Genomic DNA, 22168 nt, shown 5'->3' on the forward strand with positions numbered 1-22168 from the left:
AGTAAAGATGTTATGACATATTATTCCACAGTGAGTTCCAATTTTACTTCATAGAGAATTATGTAATAGTAATAAACACAATGAAATACATTATCTCAGATCAATTTTCCCTCAGATGCCCTTAAATATAATAAAGAATCACAGCACCTTGAAAGATGATGATACCATTAAATACAAGACTCACTAAGTATGTGATTACTTCCAAATAAAAATAAAAAATGATCCCAGGTACATAGAATATTAGTGTATTCTTTGTCCTCTGTCATTAAATATATGACTAACATGCTAAAAGCCAACATGGGAAGAGGAATGGAGAAGGAAAACTGGTTGTGAGGGGGACTGAGGTTGGCAGAGGGATTGGAAATGTTTTTAACAGCTTCTGTGAGTAAAAAACCTTGAGAAGAGAGATGTATAAGGAGGATCTTCAGGGAGCAATTATTTGATATGGTCTCGGAATCCCTTGAGGATATATATTATTTTTAAGGATAAAAAGACAATATGGTTTCCAGATATAAGAAAAATAAAAACATCAAAGAGAAATGTGTTTACTATAAAACTACTCATTTATTATAGAGCAAATGATAACTCAATCACTTCTTCAAGGAACACACAGCTACTTTAGAGGCAAATGAGATTTTTAACTCAGCAGACATACCTTGACATACCTTCCTGAAATATGGTTAAGCATATATATTTCTAAATTTCCATCTTTTAAATAGGGAAGGTCATGCAAATCAAGAAAAATGAAAATTACTGCCAAACTGAAGGGAAAATATTAAGATTGAGTGAGAAGGAACTAACCACCTGAAGTGTTTCATTATTCATAATCAACTGAAATGTATAACATAAAAGCCTTAAATTTTAAAGCACTTGAGTAAACATAAGATTCAACCTTCATATTTTTAAGAAGGGATTGTTGACCCAGGTAGATGACATGATTTGCCTAGGGATGGGAAAGACAGAATGAGAAACCAGATACTGCAGTTCCTAAGGCGGTGCTCTTTTAATAACCTAAATATCATCTTCACCTACTAATTCCTGATTTATACTTATGACACAATGATTCTAGCTCCTCTTCTCCCTTACAGGGTGTGAACACTTAGAAGTACTGAGAAATAATTCATCAGGACTCACTTTCTAAAAATTGAATATATTCACAAGGAAATATGCGAAATAGAAGAGAGATTGTAAACAGTGGAGGCAGCTAAGTAAAAAGGTAATTTTACTTATTTTAGCAATCGCTCATTGAGTATATTGCGAAGAGAGTTTACCTGAGAAAATGTTTCTTCTCCTTTATCTTCAAGTAAAGGCTGAGGTACTGATAGAAAATCCTTTTTCTCACAGCTTTCCTGGCTGACGAGCGTCTCCGCGTAGTTGGGCTGGGGGAAGATCACGCGACTCTTTTGCGAGTCCGCTGTGAGGGAGACTTCGTGGGAATAGGTCTGCAGGAAAGCTCGCACCCCGTCCACGCCTAGGAAGTGCGAGGCGCGCACGCCCGCCAACCCGCCTCCTGGAGCCTGGAGCAGGCGCGATGTATGCCAGCGCCGCAGTCTGAGCGCCAGCAACATGATGACAAAAGCGAGGAAGACGCAGGAGACCGCGGCCACCGCCACCACCAAGTACAGAGTGAGGTCTGAATCATCCGGGTCGGCGAGGAAGACGCAGGAGACCGCGGCCACCGCCACCACCAAGTACAGAGTGAGGTCTGAATCATCCGGGTCGGCGGAGGGATCGAGGCTGCCCAGGTCGGCCAAGACGTCTGGGATCCTGTCAGCCACCGCCACGGTGAGCGTGAGGGTGGTTGAGAGAGGGGGCTGGCCGTGGTCCTGGACCGCCACCACCAGGTTCTGTTTGAGCGTGTCTCTGTCCAGCAGGGCCCGCGCTGTGCGCACCTCGCCCGTGTGCAGCCCCACTTCGAAGAGCCCTGGCTCGCTGGCCTTGAGTAGGCGGTAGGACAGCCAGGCGTTCTGGCCTGAGTCTCTGTCCACTGCCACCACCTTGGTCACCAGGTAGCCGGGATCCGCGGAGCGGGGCGCCAGCTCCACGCCCGTGGAACCATCGGTGGGGAGGGTGGGGTACAGGATCTCCGGCGCATTGTCATTCTGGTCCAGTACAAACAGGCTCAGCGACACGTTGCTGCTGAGCGGTGGCTTCCCGCTGTCCCTCGCCAGAACCCATAGCTGCAGGTCATGGAATTGCTCATAGTCAAAGGAGCACAGTGCGTAGAGGACACCCGTGTCCGAGTTAATGGAGATGTAGGAGGATAGAGGCGCCCCCTGAAGGGTGCCCTCGGTCAAGAAATAAGTTACATGGGCATTGTCGTCGCTGTCAGGGTCATGGGCCTTCATGGAAATGATGGGGGTGCCTCTGGGGTTGTTTTCAGGAATGTAGGCAGAGTAGGACATGTGGGGGAAGGTGGGTGGGTTGTCGCTGATGTCTGCCACCTGCAGCAAAACGTAAGCATTCGTGGACAGAGAGGGGTTCCCTCCATCTTTAGCAGTCACAGTGACGTTGTAAGAGGAAAACTGTTCCCTGTCAAGGGCTCTGGCTGTAACCAGTCGGTAGTAATTGTCCACTCACCTTTCTAACTTGAAAGGAAGGTTTCCCGAGAGAGAACATGTGATAAATGCATTCTGCCCAGAGTCTGTGTCATGTACATTGAAAAGTGCAATTATGGTTCCTGGAGGAGAATCTTCAGGAACAGAGCTAGTAGCAGATGTCATGTAAAATTCTGGGGCATTGTCATTCACGTCCAGAACTGTGACAATAACCTTCGTTCTGGTCAGAAGGCCCGGACCATCCTGAGCTTCAATATCAATTTCATGGAATTTGGCATCCTCATAATCTAGACTTTTTGTGATTGTTATGTCTCCTGATGTCGCCTTAAGCTCAAATATCTCTGAAGATCCTCCAGGGTTTTTCTCTTGAAAATATGCCACTTGAGCGTTGTATCCCTCATCTGCATCAGTGGCAGTCACTGTGAGTATCCGCGTGCCTACGGGCATATTCTCCAGAACACTTACACGGTACTCGGACTGTGTAAAAGCAGGCGCGTTGTCGTTTACATCCTGGACCACTACGCGGATGCGGGAGGTGCCAGATCGCATTGGGGCGCCCCCATCAAAAGCCAGGAGAACGAGGTGGTGAACCGCCTCTTCCTCGCGGTCCAGGGCGCGCTCCAGCACCATCTCTGGGTACTTGTTACCATCCGCTCCGCTTCGCACGTCCAGGGAGAAGCGGTTATTTGGGTTGAGTTCGTACTTCTGAAGGGTGTTCTCTCCTACGTCCACATCATGCGCACTCTTAAGAGGAATCCGGAATCCTGGCGTAGTAGCTTCACTGATTTTTAGCTCCAGTTCCTCTACTCCAAAGCGAGGGGCATTATCGTTAATATCTGTTATTTCTACCTCTACTGAATAAATATTCAATGTATCTTCCAGGAGTAGGTTAAAATTCACCAGACACGGCGAGCTCTGAGCGCAGAGCTCCTCCCGGTCTACTCTGCCCGCGGCGACCAAGCTGCCACTTCGAGAGTTCAGAGCAAAGAGCTGCGTCCTACCTCTGGAGACGATGCGGACTCCGCGCTCTGCCAATGTCAGGGCCTCCAAACCCAAGTCCTTGGCGATGTTGCCCACGAAGGAGCCTTTTTCGATCTCTTCTGGCACAGAATAGCGCATTTGTCCAGCTCCGGCCTCCCACAGGGCCGCCAAAAGAATGCACAGCAGGACCAGCTTTCTGCCGTGTGGCCAGTTTTGCAGAGCTGCCATTTCTTCTGCTGCAGTCTTTTCTCCCGAGGCAACTTTCAGCATCCAGTGCGGGATTCCCAATCTTTATTCCTCAGGATCTCAGGTGATCAGCATTCACAGGACCCAGGTCACTGTGGAGAGAATTAGTGGGCTGGTGGACTGAATTTCTTTGCTGCCGCCCCCGAAGCTTGCGGGCCAAATTCCCAGTCGTTTGTGTTGTGGGAGCCGTAATGTTGGACTGGGTCTCTCATAGGCTTTTACTTCTTAGGTGGTCAACAGCGACGCTCAGAGGCCTAAGCAATTTCTGCACCCTCTCAGCCTAAACCAAGTTATTTTTGTTTGTTAGCCTTGTGCCTTTCAAGTTGCTTTGAAGAATCTTACAGTTCTAAGATACCTTAGAAGTAGCTCTTTCAAGTAAAAAGTCTTTTTCTCCGAATTAATAAGAATAGTGTAAACGAATGTGACTTTGACAGTAGTTGCTAGGAAAGTATTATTGAACACTCAATCAAGGCTGCCACTGCCCTTGCTCCCAACATCTTCAATCTATTTTATATTCAGAAACAATAATATAAATTTTAAAACATGAGATACATTATCTTCTAAGGTTATATAGTTTTAATTTCTGTGCTTGATGGCTTAGAACTTAACTTTGAAACCTGTATTTAAATTATTGAATTATCAGACACTTAAGTTAGTGACTATGAGGTGCCTGACACTTTGCCTGACCGATGCTGGAGATGGAAATGGTGGACCTGTTGATCACAGGATCTCAGGAAGCTTACAGGATAGGGGAGGACACAGGAAAGTAAACAGAATATTTTAATAGAATATGAAAACTGCTACAATGGTGGGAAACATTGGGCAATGGGGGAATGCATAAGAAAGGCCTTCGGCCTAGATCTGGGGGTCAGGCAAGACTTTTCCAGGACATGATTGAGGCTGAATCCTAAAGGATAGGATTGGATCAGGAAAGAGGCTGGAGTAGTGTTCTAGAACCTCAGTACCAGTGCTTGGAGGGGAGAGACAGGATGGAACATTAAGCAAAGTGAGGGTGGTTTGTTTTCCTTCTTTTTCAATATTGTTTTGGCTATTTGAGGTCCCTTTATACTCCATATAAATTTTAGGATGGATTTTTTTTATACTTCTGCAAAAACAAAGTCATTGGGATTTTAATAGAGATTGCATTGAACCTATAGATTGTTTTGGGTAGTTGCATAAGTTTTTGATAGATACTCTTTATCAGGTTAAGGAAGTTTCCTTCAATTCCCAGTTTGCTGAGAAGATTTCTTAAAGATTTTTTAAAAGATTTTAATCATGTGTTGAATGTTCTCAAGAGCTTTACTATGCCTGTATTGAAATGAACATATGGCTTTTTATCTTTAATCTCTTAATATAGAGTTTTACATTATTGGATTTTCTTATATTGAAATATCCTTGCATCTCTGAAATAAGCTCTACATAGTCATAAGCTATAAATATTATTTTTAAAATATATAGTAGCTAGGATTTGAATATCTTAAATAGTATTTTGAATCAACATTCTTAAGTGAGATTCCCCACTTCTGGTTTCACTTCAGTGTGTTTGCCCTTTTTGGCTTTTTCCCTGTTGAACTTTTTTCATTTTCACTTTTATCCGCTCTTCTGAAAACACTGATGAAATATTTTTCGGAAACAATTGATATCAACTCAGCATATTTTCTAGTAGAGCCTCTAGTTTGTTTTTAAAACCTTTCTTCAACGTTGTTTTGATGCTTTTGAGTCTCATTAAATAACTGTTCAACATCCCTTATTGTAGTTCTCTAAAGATTTATCTCTGTTTCTTTTCTTTGACAATATCTGGTTTTACCCTGTATGTTATTTCCCACTCATGCTTCTTGTTTCATATCAAGTTTTGTTTTATTTTTTCCCAGTCTCTCTTGCTTTTCTTTCTCTTTCTCCTTTCCCAGGTCTTTGCCTTTGATCAGAATTTTGAGTTTCCCTTTAGGATCTTTAAAAAGAATTTTAGTCATGCTATCTGCCTAGCCTATGTTGGTCCCAGGATTGGACTTTACAGAATTTTCATTTTCTTCCCACTGGTTTCAGTATGACCTTTATTGCCTGCTTCTATTGCTTCATCATCACAATTCCTCCTTATTTGCATTTCAATAATTTGTATTCTTATCTTTGTTATTTTTCCTATTATTTTCTTTAAGTTTATGCTGATGTTTTCTGCCTTGTTTCTTGAGTGACAAGCTAAATTCACTTTTTTTGAAATCATTTGTTTTTCTATTATTTGTTTATAAATTTATCACCAAATACTCTTTCAGCTGAATTCCACAACTTTTAATACATAATATTTTAATTTTTGTTCATTTCTAAATAGTTTTTATTTCCATTGTTATTTTTTAAATCCAAGAGTAATTCAGGGGTGTAGATTGATTGATTGATTGATTGATTGATTGATTTGATTTTATTTTTTTGAGGAAGATCAGCCCTGAGCTAACATCCATGCTAATCCTCCTCTTTTTGCTGAGGAAGACCGGCTCTGAGCTAACATCTATTGCCAATCCTCCTCCTTTTTTTTTTTTCCCCCAAAGCCCTAGTAGATAGTTGTATGTCATAGTTGCACATCCTTCTAGTTGCTGTATGTGGGACTCGGCCTCAGCATGGCCGGAGAAGCGGTGCGTCGGTGCGCGCCTGGGATCCGAACCCGGGCCGCCAGCAGCGGAGCGCTCGCACTTAACTGCTAAGCCACGGGGCCGGCCCTAGGGGTGTAGATTTAAATGTCCAAAATTTTTTGTTTCCTTTTACTATTTTTAAATGTTTGTTCTGTGATTTTTTCCAGCTTATTTAAGTATAATTGACAAAACTGTAAGACATTTAAAGTGTACAACGTGATGATATGATATATGTATACACTGTGAAAGGATTTTCCCCATCAAGTTAATTAACGCATATGTCACCTCATATATTTATCTTTTTTTGTGTGTCAGAACATTTACGTTCTATTCTCTTAGCAAATTTCAATTATACAATACAGTGTTATCAACTGCAGTCTCCATGTTATACATTAGATCCTCAGACTTTGTTCATCTTATAACTGAAAGTTTGTACCCTTTTACCAATCTCTCCCTATTTCCCCCACTCCCCAGCTTTGTGATTTAAGTACATGCTATAAGGCATGTATATTATTGGTACTTTGAAATTTGCTCTGCCTTTTTTGTGATGACTATGTAGTAAATTGTCATAGATTTTCCATGTGCTCGTGTAAAGAATGGCTATTCTATATTTGTTGTGTATAGGATTCTACTCAGATCTATTAGATCAAACTTATAGTTTCTGTTGTTCAATTTTTTTGTAAGCTTAGTAATTTTTTGCCTCTGGGGTATATTATTTCTTATGGAATTGTGTTAAAATCTCCTGATATTATTTTTAAAGCTATATTGTTTGGTGATGGGAGCACATAATTTTTATATCCTTTTGATTGTATGGTTTTTTAAATAGTTATGATCAGTTCATTTTTAAAAACCACCATTAATGTTTGTTGCTTTAAACACTACTTTGCTGTTATATTGACATGACTGTTTTCTTGTGTGTGTGTATATATCTTTATTTTCAATATTCCAGTGTAATTTTGTTTTAAGCTTATATCTTGTCAGCAGAATATAGATGCATTTTAAAAATCATCCAATTTGGTAATCTCAGTGTTTTAATAGGTAAACTTAGCTCATTTATACATACGCAGAAGCAAAATTTTAAATTATAAGAGCTAAGAAAACTGAAATAACTTACATTATTAATTCAAAGTGTACTCTTGGTACCAAACAGAAGATAAAAATAAAAATCCATGCTTAAGACATACAGCAAGAATGAGAGAAATTTTTTAAATGCCACCAGAGAAAAAACAGAGATTACCTACAAAATAATGACAATTTGTTGACAGAAAATTTCTCATTAGCAATAATAAATCCAAAAGACAATGTGTTTCAAAATTTTGGTTTGTACCTTTATTTTAAGTGGAAGAGCTTTTTTTTTTTTAATTTGCTCTCTCTTCTACTTTCTCCCCCTCTTTTCTTCCCTCCTCAGTTCAGTGCTCTGTCTCTAATGGTTTTGAAATTGTTTCTTCCTGACCCCAGGTCCCAGGCCATAACTAGGTCTTTTAATGGCGCTTTCAAGGTGTGCAGCAGCGGAATTCTGAATATCACAGCTCACGTCTGAGACTTGTGCTCATTTTCTGAAGCCAGAATCTGTACCCACTTCTCTCCCTTGGTCTGCAGCTTGCAACAAGTTATGACCGCAGGAATTGGTAGGCAGCATTTTTATGCGATTTCCCCTTTTAACTAGCTGAGGGGCCTAATTGCTTACTTTGGATTCAAGTAGTAAGCCTGGCTCAGGTCCCTTGTTTAGCTTGAAGCACTTTGTTCCAATTACACTGCTGGAACACTCTCCTGACCTTCAATGCCTGCATCTAGCCAAGACTAGAACTCCACAGCTTTAGCCTGGCTCACCACTTTCTGTTCCATCCTTGTTCCATTTATATATTTATCTTTTATTTGTGGCTTATTATGCTTTTGCTTTCCTCTTTTTATATTTTATTTATCTCTTTAATTTATTGGAGCAGAGTAACTATTTCAAAGCATGGGCTTACTCCCCTATGATGCATTTCTTGTGAAGAGTTAAGATGCACATTAAAATGGAACATATACTTGATTTTTGTTAGTCATTTCCATTACAGACATAATATAGAAGTCAAGAGGCTTCAAAACTATTTCTCAAGTTGCATAGTAAATTTTCTGTCATTCATTTTATTACTTCATTTCATATGTTACTTAAACATTTGATGTTCTTCAGCACACATAAAATATCTCAAAATAAAGGGCTAAGATATTTAACAATAATTGAAATTTGCAGCTTACAAAGATTTCCATATTTTTATATTATCACAACTAAAAATACTACCTTAGACAATCTTTACCTTTTCAAATATCCCCCAATAGCACCCTGACAGATGGCATCTACATTAAATTTAGGGATAAATTAGGAGGTATTTATAACTTAAGGAAATTTTAAAACAGTATTAGTCACATAAATATTGGTGGACCTTTTCTAGTCAAACCCTGTCCTTGCCAGATAAGAAATGGTAAACCCAGCAAAATAAAATTATTCAGCCAGAGGCAGGCAAGAAAATGTTAGAAGCCAGACCTCCTTGTTTCTGATGCAGTGCTCTTTCCACAACCGAGATGGCACCTCACACACATTCTTCATCCCAGCCACCTACATTATGATTAATTATAGTCTCCTTTTCAATGAAAGAACCATTATAAGTATAGCTGGATATAAACACTTAAAAATGATTTCCCAGGATTTGTAAATAGAAATCTACATAGATATATGGTAAATATAAGAACTGTTAGTAGTAAAGAGGGAAATTAAGTAAGTAAACTCAGGAATTACTTTTATCCAGATAGATTTACTACAAAAAGTTTACCTGAGAAAATGTTTTTTTTTTTGTCTTCAAGTAAAGACTGAGGTGCTGATAGAAAATCCTTTTTCTCACAGCTCTCCCAGCTGATGAGCGTGTCTGCATAGTTGGGCTGGGGGAAGATCAGGTGACTCTTTCTCGAGTCTGCGGTGAGGGAGACCTCGTGGGAATAGGTCTGTAGGAAAGCCTGCACCCCATCCATGCCCACAAAGTGTGAGGCAGGCATGCCAGCCAATACACCTCCTGAAGCCTGGTGCAGGCACGACATGTGCCAGCGCCGCAGTCTGAGCGCCAGCAGCAGGATCACAAAGGCGAGGAAAATGCAGGAGACCGCGGTCACAGCGACCAGTAAGTAGAGAGTGAGGCTGGAGTCGTTAGGGTTGGCAGAGGGTTCGAGGCTGCCCAGGTCCGCCAGGACATCTGGGATGCTGTCAGCCACAGCCACTGTGAGCATGATGGTGGTTGAGAGAGGGGGCTGGCCATGGTCCTGGACGGCCACCACCAGGCTCTGTTTGAGCGTGTCTCTGTCCAGCAGGGCCTGCGCTGTGCACACCTTGCCCGTGTGCAGCCCCACCGTGAAGAGCCCTGGCTCGCTGGCCTTGAGCAGGCAGTAGGACAGCTAGGCGTTCTGGCCCGAGTCTCTGTCCACTGCCACCACCTTGGTCACCAGGTAGCCAGGCTCTGCAGAGCGGGGTGCCAGTTCCACACCTGTGGAGCCATCGGTAGGGAGGATGGGGTACAGGATCTCGGGTGCGTTGTCATTCTGGTCCAGCACAAATACACTCAATGATACATTGCTGCTAAGTGGTGGGTCCCCACTGTCACACGCCATCACCCTCAGCTGCAGTTCCCGGAACTGCTCGTAGTCGAAGGATCGCAGCGCATACAGGACACCTGTGTCTGAGTTGATGGAGATGTAGGAGGATAAAGGCGCCTCCTGGATGGTGTCCTCGGCCAGGGAGTAAGTGACTTGTGCATTCTCATTGCTGTCGGCATCGTGGGCTGTCACGGAGAAGACAGAGGCTCCTCTGGGGTTGTTTTCCGGAATGAAGGCGGAGTAGGAATCCTGGGGGAAGGCTGGGGGGTTGTCGTTGTTATCTGTCACTTGCAATGAAATGTGCGTTTCAGTAGATAGAGTTGGAGTTCCCTGATCTGTTGCTGTTACTGTGATGTTGTACCTGGAGGTAAGTTCTCTGTCCAGTGGTCTTTCTGTCACTAAACGGTAATAATTATCAACTAACTTTTCTAATTTAAAGGGTAGATTTTTCAGGAATGTAACATATAGTGTGACTGTTGTCTCCAGAGTCCTGGTCTTGCACACTGATAACAGCAATTATGGCCCCAGGAGGAAAGTTTTCTGGGACTGCAGTAGTGACAGAGGTGATGGTCAGCTCTGGGGCATTATCATCTATATCCAGAACTTTGACCACCACCTTAGCTCTGGCCATGAGGCCTGCACCATCCTGAGCCTGAATTTCCATTGGATACATTTTGTATTCTTCAAAATCCAGGGGTTCTTTATTTGATATTTCTCCTGTGTAAGAATCCAACTGAAATATCTGGGCCACTTTGTGGTCTATATTATGAAAGTAGTACGTTACTTCCCCATTGACTCCTTCATCTGGGTCGGTGGCTTTTACTATGAGCAGCCGAGTGCCCAGCGGCACATTCTCTGGGACACTCACGTGGTACTGTTCTTGAGTAAACACCGGAGGGTTGTCATTTGCATCCACCACCTGAATGCAAATTCGGAGAGTTCCTGAACGAACTGGGTTGCCCCCATCAGAGGCAGTCGGGAGGAGGTGGTGGACAGCTTCTTCTTCCCTATCCAGGGGTCTCTGTAGCACCATCTCTGGGTGTTGGGACCCATTAGCTCCCTGTTGCACATCCAGAAAGAAATGAGGATTGGAGCTGAGCTGGTAGCTCTGGAGTGAATTCATACCCACATCAAGGTCTTGCCCAAAAGGCAGAGGGATCCTGGTGCCTGGAGTGGTTATTTCGTTCATTTTAAATTCTACTTCCTCCAACTGGAATTGGGGAGTGTTGTCATTAATATCAATTATTTCCACTTCAACAGGGAAAAGCTTCATTTTATCCTCTACCAAGATGTTAAAACTCACCAGACACCGCGCGCTCTGAGCGCAGAGCTCCTCCCGGTCTATCCTGCCCACAGTGACCAAGCTGCCGCTTCGCGCATTCAGAGCAAAGAGCTGCGTCCTACCTCTGGAGACGATGCGGACTCTCCGCTCATCCAGCTCCTGGGGTTGTAGCCCCAGGTCTTTGGCGATGTTGCCCACGAAGAAAACTTCATCTGTCTCTTCTGGCACCGAGTAGCGGATCTTCCCGGCCCGGGCTTCCAACAACAGCCCCAGAATAAAGGACAGCAGGACCAGCCTGCTGCCGCCGAGCAGCTTCACGGGAATCGCCATTGCTCTCTTGCTTCGTAGTTTTCTCCTAGCTCTGGTACAAAGGGTACCGTTTCTCTGCTCTTCTGAGCCTAAATTAAACCCATTTTCAAGAGAATTCAGAGCGGAAAGTGGTCCAGAAGCAGGATCTGGGCAGCCTCAGGGAGACTGTTTTCAAACTGGCAGTGATGGAGGTTCTAAAAAGTTATTATTTTTTTTTCTTCTCTGGGCTTGTGTGTGTATGCTGCCTGCATCTTCCAGACTGGTGAACAGCGGCGCCCAGAGTCCTAACCAGTTACTGCACTCCTAGATAATACTTAAATTTTCTCTTCTCATTAAGGTGATTTATCTTTCCTTCAGTTTTAGTTTATTGTCAAGGAAATAGTTAAGCATTCTACAATACATGTATGAAAAGGAGAAACTACTATGTTCACTTAATTAATCATATCTAAATGTTGCTAAATTGCAATATACTGTAGAATCCCAGTATTCCCAGGGTATCTGCTTTCCCTGTTTGCTATTCAGGGAATATCACAAAAAAGGACAAAATCATCCTTCCACTTCTTCTGTAGTATATCTTGACCACCTGATAATTTCCCAAGCCACATAGAAGAGGATGAAAAAAATTGAAGGGAAAAATAAACTTTTAGAATGTAAGCTAGACTTTAAAAAATTGGACTGCCCATTTCCTTTCCATTGTGCTTTGAATATTTATCAGAAACCTTGATATTTTGAAGGACATGTTTTATCCCTATCCTTACGTTTCCTCTTTTTCTGAAGTGTCTATATATTACATGGATTTTAATAGACCTTTAATTTGGGTTTTTCAAAGACCTTTTACTTCACCCAAAGGTAATATATTTTAAATAAAATTACATTGAGCTCTTGGAATTTTACTGGAAAAATGTCACATGAACATCTAATTTAGATTTCAAATTTACAAGACAAAAGAGGTAGTGACATTATTCTTCAAAACTAAAAAGAAAAAGGCCACATCTTTATTTTCCAAAAGCCTTATTAGGATAATATGTATTCTCCTACAATCACACAATATTTTCCCTAAAAGAAGTTGGTTTTATTAAAAAGAAGGATTTTTAAACTAGGTTGCCTTCCTTCTTTTACTCATTGCAAAATTAGGGAAGGTTCCTAAACAAAATGTCTCAGGCTTAGAGTGATTTATTTATTTTTACCGAAAAGTTAGGGAAGAATGTTCTCTGCATTCCACAGGTTGACATTTTCCAGGAACAAATTGGGCCAGATATTGGCAGCCAACCTATGGATACCATGACTGAGAAGGGTCTGGAAAATGAGGAAAGAAAGGAAACAATCAAAGACCACAAGAATAGTTCTTGGAAAGAGAATTTTTGTCTCTGTAGAATCAGAAGGGCAGAAACTTAAAGAGTTCAATATTGCAAGCAAAGGATTCTTTAGCAGGAAACATAATTTTTCAGAACATAAATTAATAGGTACAAATCTTTCCCCAGAGGAATCCTCCAGGCTAATGAGACAAATGAAAATATATATAGAAACTAGCAAGTAAACTTGTAGAGCTCACAGCCCCAATTCCCACAGCCAACAATAAAAAACAAGCAGGATTGATTTACAACAGGATGATATCTATGAAATAAAAGTGTTAAAACTCACATGTATACATTTGAATCCAATGTAATACTTAAGTCTTCATTGCTGGCACTACAGAGAATATCCAGTTGAAAGATGTTTCTTGAGTTAACTTGAAGAAATTAAATTAAGATTTTGAAATATCTGAAGCCACACAAGGATCGTAGGAATAGGGCAAATCTCTCTCCCTGAAGTGGCAGCAACTCCAAATCCAGGCTTGGACCAGAGACCAGGCTGAAAGCAGGGCTGGAGGAACGTAAAAGATGCAAGGGGATGGCCAGAGTCACTGTGAGGAGGAAGAGCACAGAGATCAAGGCCAAGGGCACGACCAGGTAAAACTGTAGCTCTCCTTGCCTGGCGGCAGGTGCCAGGTGGTCACTGAGGTCCAGCAGCAACTCCTGCAAACTGTAGGCAAAGACCAGGTACAGCATGACGACTGTCATGCATACAGTGACCTGCAAGCCCTGGAGAGCAGCATCTCTGTCACCCGCAGCACCACAGCGCACATCTTGCTTTTGTGCATCCCCAGGTTGAAGAGTCGGATTAGGTGGCCTGAAGCATGTGATAGGCCAGCCAGGCATTGCACTCCAGTCAGCATCCACCTTGGTGACCAGGTAGCAGGGCTGTACAATGCGTGGTGCTGCATCAAAGAGGGCTGCGACTTCCCGCTGCAGTTCCTGGCATAGCATCCTCTGTGTGTTTTCAAGGTGGTAGTCCACCATTACAGGCAGGCTCAGGACGACACTGAGCCCAGTCGGACTCTGGCCACGGACCCGTAGAGCCAGCTCAAAGGTAGGGTGCAGTGAACACCACTGTGCTCTGTGCTCATCGACACATGCAATGACAGCACCCACAGCGCTGGGTCACTGGTCAGCAAGAAACAGGAGGCACGGAGGGCACCAAGTCCAGGTCAGACTAGACACCCAGCTGGAAGTCACCTGCCTATATAGCATTATAGTTCTCAACCTCCGTTTCAACCAGGACTCGGAAACAGGCCCTTAAACTGCCTCCAGTCTTCTCTTCTACCACATGATGTAATTCATTCTTCAAAAGCAAAGATGGTGCTGTCGTTATTGGCCAGTAGATATATTCTGTACGCCCTGTGAGATTGTGTAGAAAGTGTAGAACTCCACCTTAAAGGGTGTCATCTAGGTCAGTGCGGATCACCTGAAGAATGCAGACAAGGAGGTGGAGGGCAGGTTCTCCTGCAGGCGGACTCTGCTGTACTCCTGTGGCTCAGTTTGGGAGGACTGGCTTTGGCATCCACGACCCAAATCTCTCCCTGAGCTGTTCTGCCCCCTCCGCACCATTAAGTGGTGGCAGCTCTGCTCCTCTGGTCCAGATTTCTCCAGTAGCAACCAGAATATTTACTGGCCTAGTGCTCTCTTACTTCTGGGAGCAAGAGAGATGGTTACTGAAACTAATCTGATAAATTTGTACAGAATTACTTGCAGGGTTTAGGAGTAAACTTTGTTCCTATTAAGATGTTTTCCAGAATTTTCAAAACAAAATGTCTGCAGTAAAAGCCATATGTTATTTCTATCTAGGATGAATACCTTTATATTAGAAGTATTTATAGGATTTTCAGTGAACATGTCAGATTCAAGGGGCCTAGGGACTTCCGCTGGCATATCCGCTAGATCTATCCTGTCATTCTCAGTTCGTCCCTGCTCTCTTAGCTGGCGGTAAAGACAGGCTTCTCAGCGCTCACTCATGGTTCTTTTCACGGAGACGCAGATCTTTGGCGAGATTTCCCCCTTTTAAAGCCCGCTGTCTCTTCCGGAAGTAGCGCGTCTGCTACGTAGTTCATTAGGCTGAACAAAGACAGCAGGAGGGGAAACAGCGCTTCCTGCGCTCTGCGCACCTTCCCTGTAGGAGACTTCTTCCTGTTTCTTCTTGTTGCTGCTTCTCAGATCCGGATACACCTCGCTGCGGTTGCTCCCGGATTACAAAGGTGCTCTGGAAAAAAAAGGCAGCGCCTCATTTGGGGTCATTAAACATCCTGGCGTTCCTGCCCCCGTTATTTGGACCAGATGGCGGGAGAGATGGCGAGCAGAGTCCGCTCCTGATGTGTTTCTCCAAAGTCTGCGGGGATCGCTGCGTCAGAATCGTCGGAGGATTGCTTTGTTTCACTCTAGCCACGGACTGGCCGACAGCGGCACCCAGAGGCCCGGTACATATCTACCGCATGTTATTTCTGAAAGTCCTCACCGGAGACTGTATGTATGTATTGGCTTTATTTCCGGGACTCATCTTAGAAAACCAGCTGGTTTAGTACAAAGACTGCAAGTCATTATTTCCTTTTGACAAAATACTAATACAATGGTCTTTCCAGAAAATTTAAATCAAACATCTTAATTTATTAAAAATCACATTGACTTAAAATAAGAATTCTTACAGAATTTTCCCTCTTGACATTTCCTTTTGAAGATGACACACTATTGAAGCTTCTTTTTCTTAAAAATTTTTTACTCAAGAAATTATCCATTGTAAAAAGAATTTTACATTACAAAAAGAAATTCTCACTGTAAATTCTACAAAATAAATTTTCATTATAAAAAGATAGAAAATACTGATAAAATTTTAAAATCACCAGTAATCGCATTATATAATTACTGATATAGAGAATTTATATTTGATGCCTATCCATACTTTTTAAGTACATAGATACTTTTTTCTTTTTTTATTGATGTCATAATAGTTTATAACATTGTGAAATTTCAGTTGTGCATTATTATTTGTCAGTCACCATATAAATGCACCCCATCACCCCTTGTGCCCACCCCCCAACACCCTTCCCCCTGGTAACCACCAAACTGTTCTCTCTGTCCATGTGTTAGTTTATCTTCCACATATGAGTGAAATCATACAATGTTTGTCTTTCTCTGTCTGGCTTATTTCGCTTAACATAATACCCTCCAAGTCCCTCCATGTTGTTGCAAATGGGACAATTTTGTCTTTTTTATGGCTGAGTAGTATTCCATTGTATATATATACCACATCTTCTTTATCTAATCATCAGTCGAGGGACACTTGGGTTGCTTCCACTTCTTGGCTATAGTGAATAATGCTGCAATGAACATAGGGGTGCGTAAGCCTCTTTGGATTGTTGATATCAAGTTCTTTGGATAAATACCCAGTAGTGGGATAGCTGGCTCATAAGGTATTTCTATTTTTAACTTTATGAGGAATCTCCATACTGTTTTCTGTAGAGGCTGCACCAGTTTGCATTTGCACCAGCAGTGAATGAGGGTTCCCTTTTCTCCACAACCTCTCCAACATTTATTTTTTTGTCTTGGTGATTATAGCCATTATAATGGCTGTAAGGTGATATGTCACCGTAGTTTTGATTTGCATTTCCCTGATGATTAGTGATGTCAAACATCTTTTCATGTGCCTATTGGCCATCTGTATATCTTCCTTGGGAAAATGTCTGTTCATATCCTCTGCCCATTTTTTGATCAGGTTGTTTGTTTTTTGTGGTTCAGTTGTGTGAGTTCTTTATATATTATGGAGATTAACCCCTTGTCAGATATATGATTTGCAAATATTTCTCCCAGCTGGTAGGTCTTTTTTCTTTTTTTATTGTGGTAAAATACGCATAACATAAAATTTACCATCTTAACCATTTTTAAGTGTACAGTTCAGAGGTGTTAAATACATTCATAATGTTGTACAACCATCACTACCATGAACTCTTTTCATCTTGTAAAACTGAAACCTATACTCATTAAATGATAACTCTTCATTCTCTCCTCTCTCCAGCCCCTGGCAAACACCATTCTACTTTCTGTCTCTATGATTTTGACTACCCTAAATATCTCATATAAATGGAATCATACAGGATTTGTCTTTTTGTAACTGGCTTATTTTACATAGCATGAAATCGTTAAGGTTCTTCCATGTTGTAGCATATGTCATAATTTCCTTACTTTTCAATGCTAAATAATATTCCATTGTATGTATGTACCACATTTTGCTTATCCATTCATTTGCTAATGGACATTTGGGTTGCTTCTAACTTTTAGCTTTTGTGAATATGCTGCTATGAACAAGGGGTGTACAAATATCTCTTCCAGACCCTGCTTTCAATTCTTTTGGGTATATACCCAGAAGTGGAATTGCTGGATCATATAGTAATTCTATTTTTAATATTTTGAGGAACCACCACACTGTTTTCCACAGTGGCTGTACCATTTTGCATTCCCACCAACAGAACTAACTTCAGTTATTCCACATCCTTGCCAATATTTGTTATTTTCTGTTTTTTTGATAGTAGCCATCCTAATGGGTGTGACCTGTTATCTCATTTTTGTTTTGATTTGCATTTCCCTAACAGTTAGTGAAGTTGAGCATTTTTTCATGTGCTCACTGGCCATTTGTATGTTTTTTGGAATTACATATATATTATTATAATCCCCCAAATAATCAGCTCTTTCACGGATACTATTAGTTGCCTCTATGGACTGAATGTTTGTGTCCCCCCCCAAATTCATATGTTGAAACCTAACCCCCAGTGTGATGATATTTGGAGGTAGGGCTTTTGGGAGGTGATTAGGTCATGAGGGTGAAATCTTCATGAATGGCATTAGTGCCCTTGTAAAACAGGTTGCAGAGAGCTCCCTTACCCCTTCTACCACGTGAGGTCACAGCAAAAAGACTGCCATCTATGAACCAGGAAGCCTGCCCTCACCAGACACCAAATCTGCCAGCACCTTTATCTCAGACTTCTCAGCCTCCAGAACTGAGAAATAAATTTCTCTTGTTTACAATCCCCTCAGTTTATGGTATTTTGTTATAGCAGCCTGACAGGACTGAGACAGTTGCCCAAGCCCTTTCCTCTCTTCTAACACTTCTCTTTTAGTTTAGGTGTCCACCCTCCCTGTACCTAAGGGGAAGCTGAATGTATTCAGAGCTGTAGTAGGTTCTGATAGATCTAAACCCAATAATGGGGTCCTCTTGTCAGTGTTTAGTTAGGAATACAGACTTAAAATAATAAACTTAGGGCAAGATTTCCCAAGCTTGGAACTATTTTGAGCCAGATAACTCTTTGCTGTGGGGGGACTGTTCTGGGCATTGTAGGATATGTAGCAGCATCCCTGGCCTCTACCCACTAGATGCCAGTAGACCCCACCCCCACAGTTGTGACAATCAAAAATGTCTCCAGACATTACCAAATATCACCTCCTCCCTACCATTTTGAAAATCACAGGCTTAGGGTATTCCCCTGGTGACTATTATTGAGCCACAGGTACATATTGAGGGATAGGTACATGGCTTAAGTTGGTCCAATCAGATTGAAAGACAGACTTAGGTTGGGGGGAGCCACTCTCTAAACTTACCATAGACAAGGAAGGAAGTTCCCCAGTTACTGTTGGCAGGTTTCTTGTGACCACAGACTTTGTAAGCTTACAAGGAGATGAGGGCAAAGCTGAAAGAATAATAGAAAAAGTAAAAATAAATGCCCATTCTCCAAAATTAGGAAGAAAAAAACAATTTATGCCAGCCAATGATTCTATCATGCCTAGAGGCAGCCATACTTCTAGAACTGCACTGTCCGATATGGTAACCACCAGCCACATGTGGCCTTGAGCACTCGAAATGTGGCTAGTCCAAACTGAGATGTACTGTTAAGTGTAAAATACACGCAAGATTTCAAAGATTTAGTACAAAATAAGAATAAAATACATTATTAATAATTTCTACATTGATTATATGTTGAAATGATAATATTTTGGACTATTAGGTTAAATAAAATGTTATTGAAATTAATTCGTTTCTTTTTGCCATTTTAATGTGGCTACCAGATAATTTAATATCACATATTTGGCTTTCATTTGTGGCTCTTATATTTCTATTGGACAGAGCTGCCCTAAACTACCTTTTTTTTTTTCTTCTTCCCTTTTTCTCCCCAAAGCATCAGTAGATAGTTGTATGTCGTAGTTGCACATCCTGCTAATTGCTGTATGTGGGATGCCGCCTCAGCATGGCCGGACAAGCAGTGCGTCGGTGTGCGCACGTGATCCCAACCCAGGCCGCCAGTAGTAGAGCTCGAGCACTTAACCACTAAGCCACGGGGCCGGCCCTCAACTACCTGTTTTTTTGAGATAACAGATTTTCTGATTATTTAAACCACTGTTGGTCTTTTCTTAGGTTGGTCTTTTTTCTATGGAAAGCATCCTATTTGATACAGGAGACTGCTAAATTTTAGTTAACCTGCTTTTTACTGTTTATATACTGATATTGCAGTATGTAAGTGTACTTTTTTGGGGTGTTTGCTATTTCCTCACCCCTATAATTTTCTATCTCAAAAATATAAGCAAGGCTTCTCCCATCACCCATAATTTTTAACTTCCACAGTATAAGGAACTTGAAAGTTTATCAAAAGTTTATTACAGAAAATTTTCAAACATACAGCATTAGCCTGATTGTGATACTCCTTTATTATAGAAAGGAAGTTTTTGGAGAACTTGTTACCACACTGGGGAATTTATTGCTCTCCCCAAATCTTTTGGTTCACTTGTCTCACAGATATTCCGTGGAACAACCACCGGAGTGTAATTCTTTCATCAATTCAGAATGTTTCTGTATGTCTAATGATTTTGATAAATAAAAACAACTGGATTTATCAATAGACATTCAGGTAATGATGATGTGATAGAGCCCTTAGCTTTAGGATCAATGCAATTTCCCCTCCAAAAAAACCAGCATTCAGAGCCAGCCCTCATGGCCTAGCAGTTCAAGTTCAGCATGCTCCAATTCCGTGGCTGGGGTTCGGTTCCTGGGCGCAGAACCACACCATTCGTCTGTCAGTAGCCATGCTGTGGCAGTGGCTCACATAGAAGAATCAGAAGAACTTACAACTATACACAACTATGTACTGGGGTTTGGGGGGTGGGGAGAAGAAAAAAGGAGGAAGATTGGCAATAGAATAGGGTGAATATTCCCCTACAAAAAACCCCAAAAAACAAAAAACAGCACTCAGAAAATGCATTCATTTCAAAAGCAGAAAATATGTTTCGGGATTGAAAGAGGTAGATACTTTAGGGGAAACTTCAGTTAACCTTTTTAATTATATCCGATAATCTTCCATTTAAAGGCTTACTAACTAAAATACATCATAATTTTGGCAAATCAGTATTGCATAGAATTTATCTCAAGTTACTTCTCTGACAAGGATTATTTGAGCATCATAAAACTCACAGGCAATAAAATGCAAAGCAATATTTGCATTATTTTCATGTATAAGCATGGACTCACATTTTATATGGTTAAATAAAACATTATGCAGAGGCTAGCTGTTAAACTCATATCTATAAAATAAGTAAAATCAGGTATAATTAAAGGACAAGCACAGTAAAAAAAATTTCATCTTCAAAAAGAGGAAATACATCATCCTGGAACTTACAGATAAATCAGCTAAGATTTTTCAACACATTATAGAACAGAGAGAACTCATGTACAGTTATCTGAAGAGCATAACATCTCCTTCAAACTTAATATAAAAAAACCAAACTGGTGTCATACCACTTTAATTTCCTCCTATGATACACAGTATGACAGTCTACCTAAACCAAAGAGGACACATTCACACACACTATTAGCAAAACTCTCTGCTCATAACAATTGGCACTGTCCTTGACTAAAGAGTAAATGTTTATGAAGTGGCTCTATCTCATTTTAAGGTCACATAGAATGTATTTTCTCTCGCAAATTATTGTGGAAGTTAGACTATATGTTCTTTCTAGATGGATCAATTGTTTCATTCAATTAGCAAATATTTTTTGTATATCTCTCACGTTTTGATCCTAGGCATTGGGCCATGATGAACTAGATAGAAGACTCCTGATTATCATGGAGCTTCCAATCTGGGGTGAGGGAGACAATAAGTACATAAAGAAATAAAGTGAATTTTGAAAATGTTAGTCCCATTTTAAGAGCGGTCTCTCAAATTTAGATGCAGTTGTTAATATTTTAGAGGACAGAAATTAAATTTTTAATGACCTTGATGCTCTACCAAGCTGATCCTACTAAAAAATAAATGGAAATAAATAAGTGGAAACTGTTACATAGTTAGGCCAAACTACTATAAATACGTGTTGATGAATACCTGAATACCCAGAGAAGAGACAAGCAGAAAACAGTTATCAAAACAGCAAGGGTGGAATGAAAAACATTCCGAACTATTTAAAAATTACTGGCAAGTGAGTGGCAGGTAGTAACACTTCAGTTATATTCTACTTCGATCAGACTATTTGTCTACCAGACAACTCTGATCTAAACAAATACGTGCCTCCAGAAGAACACTTACTTCTCTGTTTACATTTATATCTAAACTAAACATATTAAAAAGAGAAACCACCCTTGTTCCCTTGGGGTCCGTCAAAACGGTAACAGACCCTGAGGCATGAGTCCCCTTTGGGCATTTTCATAATCAACAACAAAAAATAGAATTATATAGTGAGCAGCATGTCCTCCTCACTCGACTAACTTGGGTACTTTAAAATCCACTGTATGGTTAACTATAAATTGTTGTATCGGCTCCATATTGGATATACCCGGGGGAGCATCCGAGCCGTTTCCAGAAGCAAAGACGCTTTGCGCACGGACGCCCTATTTCCGGAAATCACCCGGAAGCCTAGACGCTGTCCCGCCCCACGGCGATCCGGTGAAAGTTCTGGCTCAGCGACGGGGGTGGCGGCAGGACCTACGTCTTTCTTGGAACAGTTTTCTCTAAATTTTCTCAAACCAATAACTGTTTATGAAACACTGTCACTTTTAACGCGTAAAGCCAACTTCTCGCGAGAATCCAAATCACGCCGGATAGCGTAATTGTGCGTTGCGCCTGCGCGCGCTGGGGCAGTCCGTACTTCCGCGTGAGGCGTGCTGTCACTCACAGCCGCCAGCCGCCTCGCGCAGTGACGTAGTGCTTTCTC

At 41.4% G+C, this 22168-nt stretch overlaps 2 protein-coding genes, 1 long non-coding RNA gene and 2 pseudogenes across 3 annotated transcripts; all 5 read right to left on the reverse strand.

The window, feature by feature from the left end:
• Positions 1-149: 149 nt before the first annotated feature.
• Positions 150-5183, reverse strand: LOC101406687 (protocadherin gamma-A2-like). The gene has a single exon (XM_087429662.1). The coding sequence runs from the start codon at positions 3807-3809 to the stop codon at positions 2577-2579; it is 1233 nt and encodes a 410-aa protein (XP_087285788.1). The 5' UTR covers positions 3810-5183; the 3' UTR covers positions 150-2576.
• LOC147917241 (protocadherin gamma-A2 pseudogene) lies at positions 1227-2405 on the reverse strand (annotated as a pseudogene).
• Position 5184: 1 nt separating the features above from the next.
• On the reverse strand, positions 5185-7376 carry LOC147917242 (RRP15-like protein pseudogene; annotated as a pseudogene).
• Positions 7377-7552: 176 nt separating this feature from the next.
• Positions 7553-15531, reverse strand: LOC106803515 (protocadherin gamma-A1-like). The gene is given in 2 exon segments (XM_014795168.2): positions 7553-10468; positions 10470-15531. Coding segments are annotated over 2 exon segments (2454 nt in total). The 5' UTR covers positions 11637-15531; the 3' UTR covers positions 7553-9181.
• Positions 15532-16035: 504 nt separating this feature from the next.
• Positions 16036-22120, reverse strand: LOC147917243 (uncharacterized). The gene is made up of 3 exons (XR_015551941.1): positions 21791-22120; positions 18575-18663; positions 16036-16302 (listed from the first exon to the last, which is right to left on the reverse strand). It is a non-coding gene; the product is annotated as an uncharacterized LOC147917243 (long non-coding RNA).
• Between the last annotated feature and the right edge of the window lie 48 nt (positions 22121-22168).

This window comes from Ceratotherium simum, chromosome 4 (assembly GCF_057802395.1).
Source record: "Ceratotherium simum simum isolate JZ-2026a chromosome 4, ASM5780239v1, whole genome shotgun sequence".
In the NCBI taxonomy this organism is placed as follows: domain Eukaryota; kingdom Metazoa; phylum Chordata; class Mammalia; order Perissodactyla; family Rhinocerotidae; genus Ceratotherium; species Ceratotherium simum.

What these genes read in the sequence shown, in the direction of transcription:
- LOC101406687 (XM_087429662.1), bottom strand. Translation starts at nt 3,809, where the DNA reads ATGCTGAAAGTTGCCTCGGGAGAAAAGACTGCAGCAGAAGAAATGGCA.